This window comes from Giraffa tippelskirchi, chromosome 13, assembly GCF_054371585.1.
Source record: "Giraffa tippelskirchi isolate mGirTip1 chromosome 13, T2T-mGirTip1v1.2.pri, whole genome shotgun sequence".
Lineage (NCBI taxonomy): Eukaryota > Metazoa > Chordata > Mammalia > Artiodactyla > Giraffidae > Giraffa > Giraffa tippelskirchi.
In genome coordinates this window covers 94,852,196-94,869,707 of record NC_137287.1, presented here as the reverse complement: position 1 = coordinate 94,869,707, position 17,512 = coordinate 94,852,196, and the positions used below count along the sequence as shown (strand labels likewise).

The window sequence follows — 17,512 nt, the reverse complement described above, 5'->3', positions numbered from 1 at the left end:
TAAACAGATGTTAATATTTAGCAATATTTTCTCCCAATTGGTCTCTTTTTAAAAGAAATAAACATTACACTTCAAGCCCACCTAATCTTTCTCTCTCCCTCCCTCTCCAAATGTAACCACTATTTGGATTACTTTTTATCATTTTTAATCTGAACCATTTAATCACATGTATGTACTATTGCTTCTGAGTTATAACATTTTCTATGACTGGTTCAGACTACACAGCTTTCCTCACTCACATTATGTTTGGGGGACTTTCTCATGCGGATACATGAACACACATTTTAATGACTCTTCTGTGTTCCATTGTGTCTCAAAATAATAAGCAATCTATAATAGGAAGAGAAAAGGATTTTATTTGAGCCAAACTGGAGACTATATCCCAGAAGACAGCCTCTTAGATAACTCTGAGAAGCTGCTCCAGAGAATCCTGGTTTCCAGCACAGTTTTATATCTTGTCAGAACAAAGAACATTAAACACATCAGGGATACATTCCTTCAAGGTTTCAAAAAAAAAAGAAATAGATCAGCACATACACAATGAGTCAGTATGGCCTTGGCACCTGGGAAAGGAGTCTTATCATTGAAGGAGGACTGGAATTGGAATCCTAAGAAAGGAGACACTGAATCTTTATTTTTCACATGGACATTCTTTACTTCTAGTCAATGCACCCTTTCTTTCATAATTAAAGCTGATATAGGAATCCCCTGGTGGCCTAGTAGTTAACATTCTGGACTTTGATTGCCCTGGCTGAATCTCTGGTCAGGAACTGAGATCCTATAAGCCAAGAGGAAAAAACAAACAAACAAAAAAAGCAGATGTACAATGTATGCTTCATAGGCCACAAACAGGCTATTTCGGTTAGCATAAAATTCAAGTCAACTCATCTTTAAGCCAGAATGATTCCTCAAACCTCAATATGTGAAAATTGCTTTTGTCAGTTGTATGAATAAACCATAATTTACCTATTTCTCTGCATAGAGATAGGTTGTTTCCACTTTTCTGCTATCGCAAGTGTTCTCCTTACATGTCTCCTTGTACACAGAGTTTTCTCTAAAACAGACTTCCAGAAGTGGAATGGCTGGGTCATAGGTATGTGTTTCTTCAATCTTTGTAGGCAGTGCTGAATTGCTCTCCAAAATAGGTATATTTCCTTACATCCTTGATTTCAGATATCCTCTGCTTCTAGTCTGAATGTGAGGGAAGGTTGACATGGTAGTGACCACCACCTGAGGAAATTCTGCAACCCAAATGCCAAACCTGACCTTGCAGGCTGCACCGGGAAACACTAAGCTTGCAAACAGCCTCAAAAGAAACACAGCCACCCAGGAGCATTTTAACCTCTCTCATCTCCAGTTCCTCCCTAAAAAATGGGCTGTGAATTAGGAGAGAGGGCGAAGCCTGCTAGGCACCTTCCCAATAGATGGTGGTCCCTTCACCTGTCCTCCCTCTGGCCTCTCATCACGCCTAGTCCTCCAAGTCTTTGCTTCAGGAGGCTCACAGGACACCTCTGACCTATACTCTGCCAAAGGCAATGTAGTTCCTCCCTTCTGCCTGCAAGAGAGCTCTTGGACCCTGCTGAAGTGGCTCAGGGTGGCCCCAGAGCAAGGATCAGAAGACCCAAGCTGGGCAGCAGAGGCTTGAAATGCAGGAAGAAAAGTGACAGATAAGGACAAGCTGTCAGAGCACCTAGTCCAGGAAGCATCCCAGGCTTTTGTGGCCCCTCACTCTCAAGTGGTATATCCAGGTCATAACCCCAAATCCCAGGTCCTATGAAAGGGAAACCAGGCTACAGCTTTAAGGACACCCAGTCAGCCAGCAGGGGCTGGCCTCTCAAAACCACAAGTCCAGGACAGACATTCCTGTCCGTGTACCCTGGGGAGAGGGCCTTCAGGGTCTATGCAGTTGTGTTTCTAGGCAAACTTGGAGCAGGGCACCTAGCACCTCTCTCTCCTCCCGCCACATCTGAAGATTGTGGAAAGGGCTTTGGCATCAAATGTGGCCTCTGACAAGTGCTAACAGATAAGGTGGCCTTGGGCAAATGACTTAACTTTGCATTTGGGATACTGACCCTTAAAGATGGAAGTCATCATTTCTTCTTCACAGGGTTTCATCAAAACCATGGAGATGTGGAGTGGGATCCACATGGCACAGAGCCTGGTACCCAGGCTGCTCCTGCAGACAAGAAACACTGCTTCTCCCCTGCCTCTTCAGATTTCCAAGAAGAGGACTGATTCCTCCAGCTAACCTTTATTAAACACTCAGAGAACTAAAAATGTGTTCAATAAAATAGAGAGAACAGGGATATCCAAGACCTTCTTGATACTAGGTGGGGAACTTGGGATGGTTAGACTTCCCACCACCCTGCCCAAAGGCAAAGTAGGTCACCTACTCCCAGAAGTCAGCTATTATTCCTCAGGTAAGGGGTCCAGCTCTCATCATTTTCCAAGATCTCAGTACCCCTGGAGCATTCTTTTCTCTTGCAGCCTGGCCATCTACTACTTGAACTCAGTTTCCAAAAGCCTTTCTCGAGCAAATGCCCAGCTGAGAAAGAAAATCCAAGCGGTAAGTCTTTCGAGAGTTTTCATTAAAAAAAATGTTATGTTTTTGGCTTTTGCTAATTCACCTTTTGAGCCCAGTTGTATTCTTTAAATGGCCTTCTTCTAAACCAAACCCCAAGTTATCTGTATGGTAGGAAGCAGCCTTGAGAGATTCAGTGACACCCTTTTATATTCTGAGGGTATTTGGGAATACATACAGTATTCTACTGTACTGTATTCAACATTTCTACTCTACTCCAACAGTAATGATTCCCTGGTGGCTCAGACGGTAAAGAGTCTGGCTGCAATGCGGGAGACCAGGGTTCGATCCCTAGGTCAGGACGATACCATGGAGAAGGAAATGGCAAGCCACTCCAGTATTCTTGCCTGAAAAATCCCATGGATGGAGGAGCCTGGCAGGCTATAGTCCATAGGGTCACGGAGTCAGACATGACTGAACCACTTCACTTTCTTTCAACAGTAATGACTTAAATTTTGAGCAGTTACTAAAGAACAGGAAAAAGTCAATGGATTAAACCAGTGTTCAAACATAATAAAACTAGTACCCACAATAACTCCTACTGATTAAAACGAGTACTAGAAATACTAAAGAAAACAGCATTGTCAGAACGACATAGTACTTGTGCCCCATGGCCTAAGGAGCCTCTCTAAGTCCCCTCCACACTAGCACAGCCTCTCAACATCCGGTGACACCCTTACTCCTCTCCTGCTCTCGCAACACCCACCCCCACCTCTTTAATGTAGAAAAGGCTGGACCCAACCCTCCCTAAGCCCTGTCCTCCTTAATTTCTCACCCTCTTTTCTGGAACTAATCTCATCAGCCTCACTGCCAGTTCCCACCCACACTCCCTTCTGTCACTCTCACTGTCCTGCTGCCCAGGTGTAGAAAATCACTGAAATACAGGATGGGCTGAGGGTCTGTCTTCCCCTGGCCAGATGTTCTTTCAAATGCTATGCAAACCTGAGTCCTGGGTGCCCTCTCCGACCAGCGGTGAGAACAAGAACCGGTGATTTAAGATGGCTGCCCTCTGGATCTCATCATCCTGGGGTCTGAAACTCAAACAGCCATTTCCCTGGCCAGGACCAACCATTCATTTTTTTCCCTGCAGCTCCGTGAAGTTGAGAAGAGCCATAAATCTGTCAAAGGCAGAGCCACAGCCAGAGATTCAGAGGACACGGATAAAGGCAACTCCAAAAATGGCACCCAGCTCACCAAAGAAGGTATATTCTATTTCACGAAGATTCCTTTTTACAAGGTGACATGTAAAGTGTAAAGAGCAAATGCTATGAAATCAGATGCATGTGGGACTGAAGTCAGAATTCTGACAACTACTAACTAGCTGTATGAAGTTGGGCAAATAGAAGCAAGAAGCAAGAGTATATCATAGGTAACCTCACAGGGTGGTGCAAATGAGGTGGGATTTTGCATGTGAAGTGCTTTACAGACTTCCTGGAACCAGTGGGAGGAGGAATGTTTGTAAAATGGGGAAATTCCAGGGCTGTTTCCCTCATTTCTATCCTGAGTCTCTTGCCACATTTTCTATGGTGATGGTTCTTCGTTATTCCTCCATTTCTGAAATGACTTTGCCTTCTTCATCTCACTCCAGATCTATCATTTCCCATGTCATATCCCCTTAGTATCTGGCTACTTAAACCACTGTAGGAGCATGCCTGGTGTCCCACCCAGATCCCTTTAAGATGCCCTGAGGAGGAGATATTTGTTTTCTGTGCTGTTTTGAGCATTTTTTAAGAGAAGAAATAAGGACATTTGCATCTAGCCGCTGCTACTCCCACCAGAACCAATTTATATTCTCTTAAAAGACAAGAAGCACTAGAACAGCTAGAATAACATGGTGAGGAAGGGCCACACACATTTCAAAGGTGTGACAGAGCTTCAAAGGGGAGTAATCACAGACCACCTCTACTTCAGCAGTGAGGAAAGCAAACTGAAAGAGACCGTCTCTGAGCTGTTCTTGTTTTCCAAGGACTGTCCCTGTATCAAAATTAAAGTATCAGTATGCAGTAATTTTGACCTTTCAAGTGGAAATTGAATGAGATGCAGAAGAAATGGCTGAGAGTTTAGGAGTTAGTTAGAATTTATAGTATGGAAATTACTTACCATTTATTTGATGCCTTTATATTGTATAGGCAAGACTTCAGGAAACAGAACCAAGAAGAATCTAATCCCATAGCAGTATTTCCCTGAAGGTGAAAGCCCTCAGTTCTTCAGATGCAATAGTGCAGAGGGACTGTGGAAGCAAGTCAGGAGGAAAAAGGGCACCTTTGTGGATATTCCTAGCAAACGCTCATTGATGTTGGAATAGCAACAGGTATTAAAATAAGCCATGAACAAGTGGGTGTTGCAAAAAGAGGACAAGAAGTCTGTGTGAATATAAAACCTATTCCTGGTGAGTCTCAAAAATGTATGGAAGGTAGCCAGGACATGGAAGCAAACTAGATGTCCATCAGCAGATGAATGGATAAGGAAGCTGTGGTACATACACACAATGGAATATTACTCAGCCATTAAAAATATATTTGAATCAGTTCTATTGAGATGGATGAAACTGGAGCCCATTATAGAATGAAGTAAGCCAGAAAGAAAAACACCAATACAGAATACTAATGCATATATATGGAATTTGAAAGATGGTAACGAAAACCCTATATGCAAGACAGAATAAGAGACACAGATGCATAGAACAATTTTATGGACTCTGAGGGAGAAGGTGAGGGTGGGACATTCTGAGAGAATAGCATTGAAACATGTATATTATCATATGTGAAACAAAACACCATTCCAGGTTCGATGCATGAGACAAGGGCTCAGGGCTGGGGCAATGGGATGACCCAGAGGGATGGGATGGGGAGGGAGGTGGGAAGGGGGTTCAGGAAGGGGAACACATGTAAACCCAGGGCTGATTCATGTCAATGTATGGCAAAAACCACTACAATATTGTAAAGTAATTAGCCCCCAACTAAAATAAATAAATTTACTAAAAAAAAAAGTATGGAAGGCATTCCAAAGCTACAGCCCTCTTAGTGAGATCAGCTGCAGTCTGTCCACAGCTTGAAAGGCTGCTTCAGAGATGAAATGCAGCAGAGCGAGCGGTTGGTATTTATCATGGAGCTGAAGAAAGTGTTCAAATTCACCTAAGTTTTTTCACAAGGGGTAGGAAATGGAGTAAATGTGACATTATGTTGCCATATCACCAACAAAAACAAGACAAAAAATGGAATGGATGTATTTGAACATCAATGGAAGAGAAAAAAATAGGTTTATAAAACATTTTCCATGAGAAAGCAAGAAACTAACATTGGTTTGACAGTGGCCCATTCATGGCCCCAGAGTCCCAAGGTTCCTGTACCCCTTTATCCACTCCCTTCCCCCACTTTCTTTCCTGGCTGCTGATCTAAAGTTTGCCCCTCTCCAAATCTGAATTTTTTATTACAGATCTGAATCTCTTTTGATTTTATGCTGATTAAATCAATATTGCAGTGTTTTTTAATGAACAGGCTATCAGAACACATCAGTGGGACTAGGATGTGGGGGGAAACTGAGGAAGAGTGTTAAACTTTCACCTGGAAAACTCCAAACAGCATCTATCGCTGCCTTCATTTAACTTCTCTTGTCATTTCCTTCTCCAGGGAATCTTCCCAATCCAGGGATTGAACCTGGGTCTCCCGCATTGCAGATTCTTTACCATATGAGCCACCAGGGAAGCCCTCTCTTTCTTAAAGTACTCACTAAAATGATACTGCTCTAACAAGCAGGCCTAAAACAGCTAATGGCTCAAACACAATAAAAGTTTCTCACTCTATAAAGTCCAAATTGGGTATTTCCACTTGATGGCCACTCTCCTCCCAAGAAGTCATGTGGGGAACCCTGGCTCTGTTCATCCTGTGACTATACCTGCATCAGGCTGTGGTGGGAGGAGCCTAGAGGTCACACATGGATACAGTGCCCATTACAGCCTGGACTTCGGCCACAGGCAATACTATCCACAACGGAAATTTAGTCTATTTCTATGTCCTAGAACTAGGTTTGGTGAAAAACAAGCCAGTAATTGTCCCCAACTCGGAGTTAAGGAAAAGGAGGGAAACAAGTAGGTGAAAGAGCCAGAAATGGATCTGATTAGCAGGGCACTGTCCTGGGGTTGATCCAGTTTCCACAACCTTTTCTATCATCATATTTGACCCTGGTAGCCATCTGTGAGCTGTTATTATAGCTCCAATTTTATTCTCAACAAAACCAGGCTCAGAGAGTCTAGCCTAAGGCCAGCATTCAAAATCTTAGCTCTCTATCCAGCAGATCATACTCCTCCAACACAGCTGTTTATACCAAGACTGGGCCAAGGTGCCCCTAGGTGCCCAAGGGTGATCCAACCATTCTCACATCACCAAATAGGATAGGAATCTACCTAGAGCACAGGGCAGCTTCCAAGAACTCCAATTCCACACCAGGACACTGTAGGGAAATCTCCTATATCCTCCTTCTTGTCTTGTTCATTTCCCAGGGACTGCACATCACTCTGCTAGCCAAAGCCAGACCTTGGACCAGAAGGCGCAGGGCCCTGGAGCCTCCAGTTCTGCTGACAAGACTGTGCTGCCTGCCTCCCAGCACCTCCCTGTATCTCGGGTCCCTGGTGTCAGACCAGACTCTGGCCAAGCCCAGCCTCAGGATCATCCTTGGAGGTCAACCTCTGGAAAGCGGGCCTGGAGACCACCCCACTGACAGCTGGGACTAATGGAGCATGGTCCTGGGGCTGATCCTCAGACCCCACCAGCTCACCCCATGCCCCAAATCATTCTTTCTTCCTCTCTTCTCTCATACACATGCATGTTCTCTACTCTCACTGAATGTGGGAAATTTGATTACTCAGTCTCAGGCTCTTATTAGCTACCAAAAGAGGACAATGGCTTCATCCACCTCTTAGGACAGCTGAGCCTTCCCCCCACTAACTACCCATCCCAGAGTCCTGGCTCAGGCAGCTCTGGACCCTGCACTCACAGTGGATTCCCTCAGCTCCAGACTCGGGGAGAAGGGGCAGGGCCATGATCACCAACATAGACTTTTTGCACAGAGCCCATGTGGGTACAGGTTTCTACCAGCTCCACCAAATGGGAAGAGGTTGCAGAGTGACATACATTCCTGACCACTTCCTTCCAAAGGGGGTGATGCAGTGTAAACAAAAGGTTCAAGAAGCCAATGAAAATAAAAGTAAAATGAAGTCCAGCCTTGGTGAGTGGGAAAATGGTGATTCTCCAGAAACTAGCTGGAGGAGAGCTGATGCTATCAAGCATCAAAAGTGCACTGGAGCCTCCCTGGCAGCAAGGCAAAGAGAGAGCAGGGTGGTTTCTCTGACCTAATTGAAAGTGTTAGTCACTCAGTCGTGTCTGACTCGAGACCCCATGGACTGTGGCCCACCAGGGTTCTCTGTCCATGGATTTCTGCAGGCAAGAATACTGAAGTGGGTTGCCATTTCCTTCTCCAGAGGATCTTCCTGACCCAGGGATCAAACCTGGGTCTCCTGCATTATAGATGGATTCTTTACATTCTTAGCCATCAGGGAAGCCCTGGTGAAGGAAACAAAATATTGCTCAGGGCAGAAAAATCTTTCTCATGCATGAAATTCTAAAAGGAATGATTGTTTACTATAAAGGGTTTGGCAGGGAGGTGGGGGGGTAGTTCTGCAAAAGGTACAGTGCAGAGCCTTGCCTCTGGTGATCACATCCTGTGTGTCCCATCCTGGTTCTGTGCAGAAGTCTTGTGGGGGCATCAGCCCTGGAGGCCAGACCGCTGAGGAGGCCTTGCCAGCATGGGGCAAGTATCAGCAGGGTGTCAGTCTCAGGCCAGGACTCCCAGAGGCTACCCTCAGGCTTCCAAGGCTGACCAATACCCCTACTCACCCACCACAAATACAAATTATCCTGTTCTGATGACATATAACTTTATGTGAAGGAATGTATGTTATCTATTGTTACATAATAAATTATCCCCCAAACTTAACAGCTTAAAGCAGTAAACGTTTGTTATCTCACAGTTTCTGTGGATCAAGAACTTGGGATTGGCTTCCCCAGGAAATTCTGGTTCTGCATATTGCAGTCACAATCTGAGGCAGGGCTACAGTCATCAGAACATTTGTCGGGAGCTGCAAGATACATTCACAAGTGGATCACTCATGGCTGCTAGCAGGAGGCGTTGGTTCCTTGCTGGCCATCCAGACTTGCTTACTCCCTACACTGACCTCTCCATAGGGCTGCTTGGGTGTCCTCACAACACAGCAGCTCACTTCCCCCCAGTGATCTGACAGCAAGGGGGAAGCCACAACACCTCTTATAACCTGTTCTCAAAAGTTACACTATCGATTCCACCAGTTTCTGTTCATTAGAACAGAGTCAGTAAGTCTAGCTTACACTCAGAGATGGAAATTAGGCTCCAGCTCTTGAATGAAGAGTGGTCAAAGAATTTTTGGACATATTTTAACAGGTTTCCTAATTCAAATAGTTACCAGATCTCTGTCAAGAAAACAATAAAGCTTTTTTGAAAAGACATCCATCAGTGGATTTGTTAATGGTGGATCCTGGGACCATCAAGCAAAAGGAAACTTCTAATGAGCCATCTCTAATGCAAGGGAGATAGGTAGTGGAAGAAGGTATGGGTAAGAGTGGAATGTTCATCTGGTGTGACTTTACAGCGGGGACATTTCATTAGAAAATGGTGTGAGGGGAGTTTCATCTCTGCCTTCTCAGGGTTGATCTTCCAGCTCATTCCAACTTAAAGCTTCACTACTCAGCCTAGGGATCATCAAGCCTGAAGAGCACCCTTCCTTCCTTCCCTCTTTCCTTTCTTTCCTTCCTCAATTCACCTAAGAATGATTTTAATTTTGTTGCTGTCCCATCACTAAGTGGTGCCCCATTCTCTGCGACCCCATGGTCTTCAGCACGCCAGGCTTCCCTGTCCTTCACTATCTCCCAGAGTTTGCTCAAACTCATGTTCATTAAGTCGGTGATGCCATCCAACCATCTCATCCTCTGTCACCCCCTTCTCCTCCTGCCCACAATCTTTCCCAGCATCAGGGTCTTTTCAATGAGCTGGTTCTTTGCATCAGGTGGCCAAAGTATTGAAGCTTCAGCTTCAGCATCAGTCCTTCCAATGATTATTTAGGGCTGTTTTCCTTTAGCATTGACTGGTTTGATTCTTTGCTGTCCAAGGGGCTCTCAAGAGTCTTCTCGACCACCACAGTTTGAAAGTACCAATTCTTAGGCGCAGAGCTTTCATTATGGTCCAACTCTCACATCCGTACACAACTACTGGAAAAACCATTGCTTTGACTATACAGACCTTTGTTGGCAAAGTGCTATCTCTGTTTTTCACTGGAGTGGATAGCCATTTCCTTCTCCAGGGGATCTTCCTGACACAGGGATCAAACGCATGTCTCCTGCATTGCAGGCAAATACTTTACCGTCTGAGCCACCAGGAAACCCTGATTGAACTAGCAAGTCTATTTAATAGTTTATCCAGAGAAATATAACTGTTATCTTACTGATATTACCTTAGTTTGTCTGCACATTCCTTACTGGAGGGAAATGAAACTGACACTGCGATTTTCTGTCAGACACTATTTTTGCAAGCTGATTCTTTCATTTCTAAGCATCTACATGGTTAATGTCCATAAACAGGTCCATTATACAAAGAAGCATATAAGTAAAAACACTCCTGCTGAAGATCAAAGGGGACACCTGATTGCCCCATGACTCACATACTCACAGAAACTAGAAGTGATGCCCCAGCCAGTAGGGACCTAGGCAGGGTTCCAACAGCATCCACTACACTGGTGACCCTCAATTCAGATATGCTTTGTAGAGCCCCACCCAAAGCTGGGGCACCAAAGTTCCATATGCTGTAAAAAGAACAGTAAGGAATAAACCTGCCACGCAGAAAGGGACATTGGTCTATTTTGACCTCAGCAGAAAGTGGAAGACAAAAAGTCTCCTTTGAGAAATTATATCTCAAGACACCCCTCACACAGAGAATCAAAAATCCCCATACCAGCTGTGTGTCAGAAAAACTCAAGGGGACTTCCCTGGTGGTCCAGTGGCTAAGATTCCATGCTCCCAATGCAGGGAGCCTGGGTTTGATCCCTGATCGGGGAACTAGATCCAACATGCTGCAAATAAAGATCCTATATGCTGAAACAAAGATTGAAGATCCCATGTGCCTCAACTAAGACTCAGCCCAGCCAAATAAACAAAAAAAATAAATATTTAAAAAGTTCAAATGGAAAATTTAATTTAAAGTGACCTTAGGTTATTTACAATCACATCAAAATGAATAAAATGCCTAGGCATAAACCTACCTAAAGAGGCAAAAACCTGTACTCCAAAAATTATAAGATGCTGATGAAAAGAAATTAAAGATGACACAAACATATGGAAAGATCTACAGTGTTCTTGGATTGGAAGGATCAATATTGTTAAAATGGCCATACTACCCAAGACAAGCTACAGATTCAGTGCAGTTTCTATCATATTACCGGAGGCATTTTTCACAGAACTGGAACAACAAAAAATTTTAACGTGTATGGAAAAAAACAAAAAGACCCTGAATAGCCAAAACAATCTTGAAGAAGAACAGGGGTGGAAGAATCATGCTCCCTGAATTCCGAATATACTCCAAAGCTACAATAATCAAAACAGTATGGTACTGGCACAAAAACGAACACACACGTCAATGGAACAGGACAGTAAGTCCAGAAGAAGCCCCTGCGCTTACAGCCAATTAATCTGCAACAAAGGAGGCAAGAATACACAGTGGAGAAAAGACTGCCTCTTCAATAAATGGTGCTGGGAAAACTGGACCACTGTATGTAAAAGAATGAAACTACAACATTCTCTAACACCATATACAAAAATAAACTCAAAATGGATTAAAGACCCAAATGTAAGACCAGATACTATAAAACTCCTAAAGGAAAGCATAGGCAAAACACTCTTTAACATAAATCATAGCAACAGTTTTTCGGGTTCATCTCCTAGAGTAACGCAAACAAAAGCAGAAATAAGCAAATGGGACCTAGTTAAACTTAAAAGCTTTTGCATAGCAGGGGAAACCATAAACAAAATGAAAAGATAAACTACAGAATGGGAGAAAATGTTTGCAAACAATGCAGTCAACAACAAATTTCCAAAATACCAAAACAGTTCATACAGCTCAATATCAAGAAGAAAAAAAGAAAAAAACTATTTAACCAAAAAATGAGCAGAAGCCCTAAATAGACATTTCTCCAAAAATGACATACAGATGACCAACAGGCACGTGAAAAGATGTTCAACATCACTAATTATTAGAGAAATGCAAATCAAAATTACAATGAGGTATCACCTCACACTTGTCAGAATGACCATTATCAAAAAGTCTACAAATAATAAATAATGGAGAGGGTATAGAGAAAAAGGAACCCTCCTGAAATATTTCTGGGAATATAAACTGGTGCAGCCACTATGCAGAGGTTCCTTTAAAAACTAAAGAGTTACCATATGATCAAGCAATCCCACTCTTGGGCATATATTCAGAAAAGACAAAAACTCTATTCCAAAAGGTACATGAACCTCACTGTTCATAGCAGCACTACTTTTCAATAGCCAAGATACAGAAGCAACCTAAAGGTCTATCAACAGATAAATGGATAAAGATATGATAGGGACTTCCCTGGTGGTCCAACAGCTAAGACTCCATGCTCCCAATGCAAGGAGCCAGTACACACATACACATCTATCTATCTATCTATATATGTGATAGAATACTACTCAGCCATAAAAAATGAAATAATGCCATTTGCAGTAACATGGATGGACCTAGAGATTATCACACTAAGACAGAGAAAGACAAGTATCATATGATATCATTTATATGTGAAATCTTAAAATTATGCAAATGAACCTCTTTACAAAACAAGACTCACAGACACAGAAAACAAATTTATAATTACCAAAAGAGAAGGGGGATAAATTAGAAGTTTGCAATTAACAGATAAGTTGTTGTTCAGTCACTAACTCATGTCTGATTCTTTGCAACCCCATGGACTACAGCACGCCAGGCTTCTCTGTCCTTCACTATCTCCTGGAGTTTCATGTCCATTGAACCAGTGATGCCATCCAACCATCTCATTCTCTGTCATCCCCTTCTCCTCCTGCCCTCAATCTTTCCCAGCATCAGGGTCTTTTCCAATGAGTCGGCTCTTCGCATCAGGTGGCCAAAGTATTGCAGCTTCAGATACACAGTGCTATAAACAAGAATCTACTGTATAGCACAGGGGACTATATTCAACATCTTCTAATAAACTCTAATGGAAAACAATCTGAAATATATATATATAACTGAATCACTTTGCTGTATATCTGAAACTAACACAACACTGTAAATCAACCATACCTCAATAAAAAAGAAAAAATACATTAGTTACTAAAAAATTAAAAATAAAGTGATCTTAGGTTACTAGTGCCTCTAAGAAAAAGGAGAGGGGACAAAGAAACAAAAAACAGCACAAATATAAAGCATATAAGATGCTAGAAATAAATCAAAATATTTCAGGAATTAACCTAAGGACAGGTACACAGGGACCTCCAGATTCTGTTGTGAAGATTCAACAAGCTGACACATATAAGACTAAGTGCCAAGCATTAGACTAAGTGCTCAATAAGTAACAGATACTATCACAGGCCTGGATAAGATCAAACGTCCTCAGGCTCAGGTCATGAACACAAACAGCACTGACTGATTAAAACTTTTACCCAGTATTCCTAAATGATCTTTCTAGAAGGCTTCCCATGCTTCTGTGTCTCTGTAAAGAACTGCTGCAAGTATGTATAAATCGTTACCAAAGAATGTTGCAGGGTTTATTTGGCCTGGGAATTGCCAGACGCCTTTGCAATTTGATGTGAAAAATTCAGGAAATGAGTGTTAAGTGCCGCCATCCTGTGGTTGTTTCATGTAATTTCTTTTCCTGAAGCTCTGCCTAGTCCTTTGAGCACATTCATTTCCCCATTAACACTGCTCAGAGTAAAACTCCAGCTTACTTACACCAAAATGACACAGTGAGCCATACACCAGGCTAAATAAAAGAGGAAGAGATGCTGCAGTGTATTAACTTTCCCAGTGGGTGAACACAGAGACAAGAAAGGCCCACATGGCTTTTTAAAGCTGAGCCTGGAGCACACCTGGCAAGCCAGTAGCCTCCTTCAGACCTGCTGCCATTTTCTCAGCTGGAACTTGGTGGGAAATCTGTTTTGCACATCACCTCGAAACCAATCTGTACTCAAACACTGCTTTGTGGAGAGTAAGAGTCGTCAGGCCTAAGCCCCTCACCCTGGTCTTCATTCAAGGCTTCATACATTCTAGATCTTTCACGTTAGATCCTTCAGTCTTTCGTCCAACTACCAAGCAGGATGAATCTTTTACACCTCCAGGAGTTTCTTCTCTCTGGATTGGCTTTCAACTCTCTTTCCACCCCCCATCTCTAAATGACCTACACATCCTTATATGAATACCTAAATTACCTCCTGCCCCTTAAATCTTCCTCAGGAACCCTGGTCAGCCTCCCACACTGCTACATCTTAGCACATGGCTAGTAAAGTCTCTGAAAGAAGAGGCCATGGGTTAGTATTATCACTGCTTTTATCATCCTTACACATCTCTGCTCAAAATGTTGCCCCTTCACTGAGGGACTCTAAACAATGCAACTTTCCTTAACATGTACCAACATCTATGGTACCAAGTATGTACTACATATTTACTTGATTTCCTGTCTCCCCCTAGGATGTAAAATCCACAGTGGCAGGGACTTGACTTTGTATACTACTGTACCCCCAGCATCTACAAAGATACTTGGCGTACAGTAGGCACATAAAAACCTTTTTTTTCTTCTAAGGAATGGAAAAACTGATTCTGTAGCTTCTTGAACATCATTACAGCTGATTCCGCATCCACAAAAGATGTTAGATCATATAGTCTTCAAGATGCCCACTAGCTCAAAACTTATCTATGTTCTCAGGGGCCCAAAAAAGACCAGTTGAATTACATGACTTAGTTAGGGTTCTGAGAAGATGAATAGATGCAGCTTTAGGCTCATTTCTCCACCCACCCTCCCACCACCCCCACCAGTTCAAGCTTCCTGTCTATGAGGTGTCTGCAGACTACAAATGAATCCCTGTGCCTCGCTGTCAGGGCCACACCAGCATTTAAACAAAGAACTAGGTGGATATTGACAGAAGCTGGAACAATACAATCAGGATAGTAACTGAGATGAGGAAGTATAACAGCTTGTAGCACCCCAAAACTGTTTTGATCAATAGCATCTTGCCTCCTCATCCAAAAAGTACAGTCCTTCCCAGTACGAAATTGAATACTACCAGGCAGTAATGGTGGCTGGGGGTTTTCTCAGAGAAAGAGGAAATAATGTTTAGAAAGCAGCAATGGAAAGCAAGGAGGACTTCAACCTTTAATACCCACTTAAACAGAGTGTGGGTCCTTGAATGGAAACTAGAATAAATTTGATTTGAATTATAATGAAACTATTGCATGCCAAATTTGTGAATACAGCTAAAGAAGTATCTAGAGAGAAATGCATATTGAAGGAGAAAATTTTAAACCAAAGAACCAACTTCCTTATTAAGAAACAAAACACAGCAAAATAAAGCCATCAAGTAGAAGAAAGGAAATAATAAATACAAGAACACAAGTAAAAGAAAATAAACATACAATAGAACCAACAGAATCTAAAGTTCAATGTTTGAAAAGGAAAATAAAATTAACATTTTTCTGAGAATGATGAAAATGAGGTAAAAATAAATATTAAGGATAAAAAAGATCACAGCTATATATGCTACACAAAACATTAAAAAAATCTATTCAAATCTGTATTAAAAAATGTGAAAGCACAGATGAAATGCTTTATTTTTCTTGGGCTCCAAAATCACTGCAGATGGTTGACTGCAGCCATGAAATTAAGACGCTTGCTCCTTGAAAGAAAAGCTATGATCAACCTAGACAGTGTACTAAAAAGCACAGGCATTACTTTGCCTACAAAGGTCCATATATTCAAAGCTATGGTCTTTCCAATAGTCATGTATGGATGTGAGTTGGACCATTAAAAAGGCTGAGTGCTGAAGAATTGATGCTTTTGAACTGTGCTGTCAGAGAAGACTTTTGAGAGTCCCTTGGACAGCAAGGAGATCAAACCAGTCAATCCTAAAGGAAATCAACCCTGAATATTCATTGTAAGGACTGATGCTGAAACTAAAGCTCCAATACTTAACCCACCTAATGCAAAGAGCCAACTCACTGGAAAAGACCCTGTTGCTAGGAAAGACTGAAGGCAGGAGAAGGGAACAGAGGATGAAACGGTGAATGGCATCACCAACTCAATGGACAAGAGTTTGAGCAAACTAGGGAGATAATGAAGGACAGGGAAGCCTGGCATCCTGCAGTCAATGGGGTCACGAAGAGTTAGACACGACTGCCTAACAACAAAATATATGAAATGAACAAATTCCTAGAAAACTAACAAAAAGAAAGTAGAAATCCTGAACAATTTGTGATCGTTATAAATTTGAATTAATTATTTAAAATATGCTTTCAAGATCTTCTCTTTGTTCTTGGTGTTTTGCTGGTTTGTTACAAGGGTACAAGCCTAGATTTCTTTTTATCCTGTTTAAGATGCATTCCTGCACCTTTGGCTCAATGTTTTTCATCAGTTCTGGGGAAATTGCATCCACCAGCTCTTCAAATATTGTTCCTCCTGATGATGGTTAATTTTACATTGTCAACTAGACTGAGGGATGCCCAGATAGCTGGTAAAACAGTTTCTAATTGTTTGTGAGGGTGTTCCTAGAAGAGATTAGCATCTGGGTTGGTAAGCTGAGCAAAGCAGATGGCCCTCCCAAACACGGATGGTCATCAACCAATCCACTGAGAACCAGAATAGAACAAAAAGGTGAAGGAAGGGGAAACTAGTTCTATCTCTGCTTGAGCTGAGACATCCATTTCCTCCTGTCCCTCCGACACTCTGGGTTCCCAGGCTTTCAGTATCAGACTTGGGCCTACCACATCAGCTGCCCTCAACCCCATTCTCAGGCCTTTGGGTTCAAACTGAATTAACATCATCAGTTTCCCTGGTTCTCCTGCCCACAGATGGCAGACTGAGGAACTTCTTGGCTTCCACAAACATGTGGGCCATTTCCTATAATAAATTTCCTCTTATCTATATCTGTATCTATGTGCGTGCATGCTAAGTCACTTCAGTCACATCTCTTTGTGACCCTATGGACTGTAGCCAGCCAGGCTCCTCTGCCCATGGGATTCTCCAGGCAGTACTGGAGTGGGTTGCCATGCCCTCCTCCAGGGGATCTTCCCGATCCTTTGATCCTCCAGGGATCAAACCCACTGTTTCCTGCACTGCAGGCAAATTCTTTACCCCATTCTGAGTGACCAGGGAAGCCCCATTCATTTTATCTATAGCTATATTCTATTGCTTCTCTTTCTCTGAAGAGAACCCTCACTAATATCCTTCCTGCTTTCTGGGCTAGACTTATTCCACATCTCCTAACCACTCTTTCACCTCTTTATCTTTGTTGCATTCTCAATAAATTATTTGGTTATATCTTCCAGTTCACTAACACTCTCTTAAGCCACGCCTAATTTGCTAATGAGTCAATGCATTTCTTTTAAATTTCAACGAGCTTTTCATTTCTACAAATATTATTATCTGTTCATTTCTGCCATGCTCCCCAAACATGGCATGGATGAAACTGCCTACCTCCAAGAACAGGGACACCCATATGACCCTGAAAACGCCCAATCTTGTCTGATCTCAGAATAGGGACTAGCAATCCTTTTGCATAAATTGTCAGATAATAAATATTTGAGACTTTGTGGCCACATATAGTCTCT

The 17,512-nt window shown here is 42.5% G+C and overlaps 1 protein-coding gene and 2 long non-coding RNA genes across 3 annotated transcripts in view; 1 reads left to right on the top strand and 2 right to left on the bottom strand.

The window, feature by feature from the left end:
- TMC2 (transmembrane channel like 2) overlaps positions 1 to 8,572 on the top strand; it is a 68,558-nt gene extending 59,986 nt beyond the window's left edge. Inside the window, exons 16-18 of the mRNA XM_081559013.1 lie at positions 2,488 to 2,566; positions 3,672 to 3,783; positions 7,080 to 8,572. Coding sequence (XP_081415139.1) covers positions 2,488 to 2,566; positions 3,672 to 3,783; positions 7,080 to 7,297 — 409 coding nt within the window. The 3' untranslated portion in view covers positions 7,298 to 8,572. The remainder of the gene's footprint in view (positions 1 to 2,487; positions 2,567 to 3,671; positions 3,784 to 7,079) is intronic.
- LOC145532929 (uncharacterized) overlaps positions 1 to 17,512 on the bottom strand; it is a 40,309-nt gene that overhangs the window by 19,424 nt on the left and 3,373 nt on the right. The window lies entirely within an intron of this gene.
- On the bottom strand, positions 334 to 2,545 carry LOC145532930 (uncharacterized). The gene is made up of 4 exons (XR_014073715.1): positions 2,394 to 2,545; positions 2,073 to 2,176; positions 967 to 1,191; positions 334 to 778 (listed from the first exon to the last, which is right to left on the bottom strand). It is a non-coding gene; the product is annotated as an uncharacterized LOC145532930 (long non-coding RNA).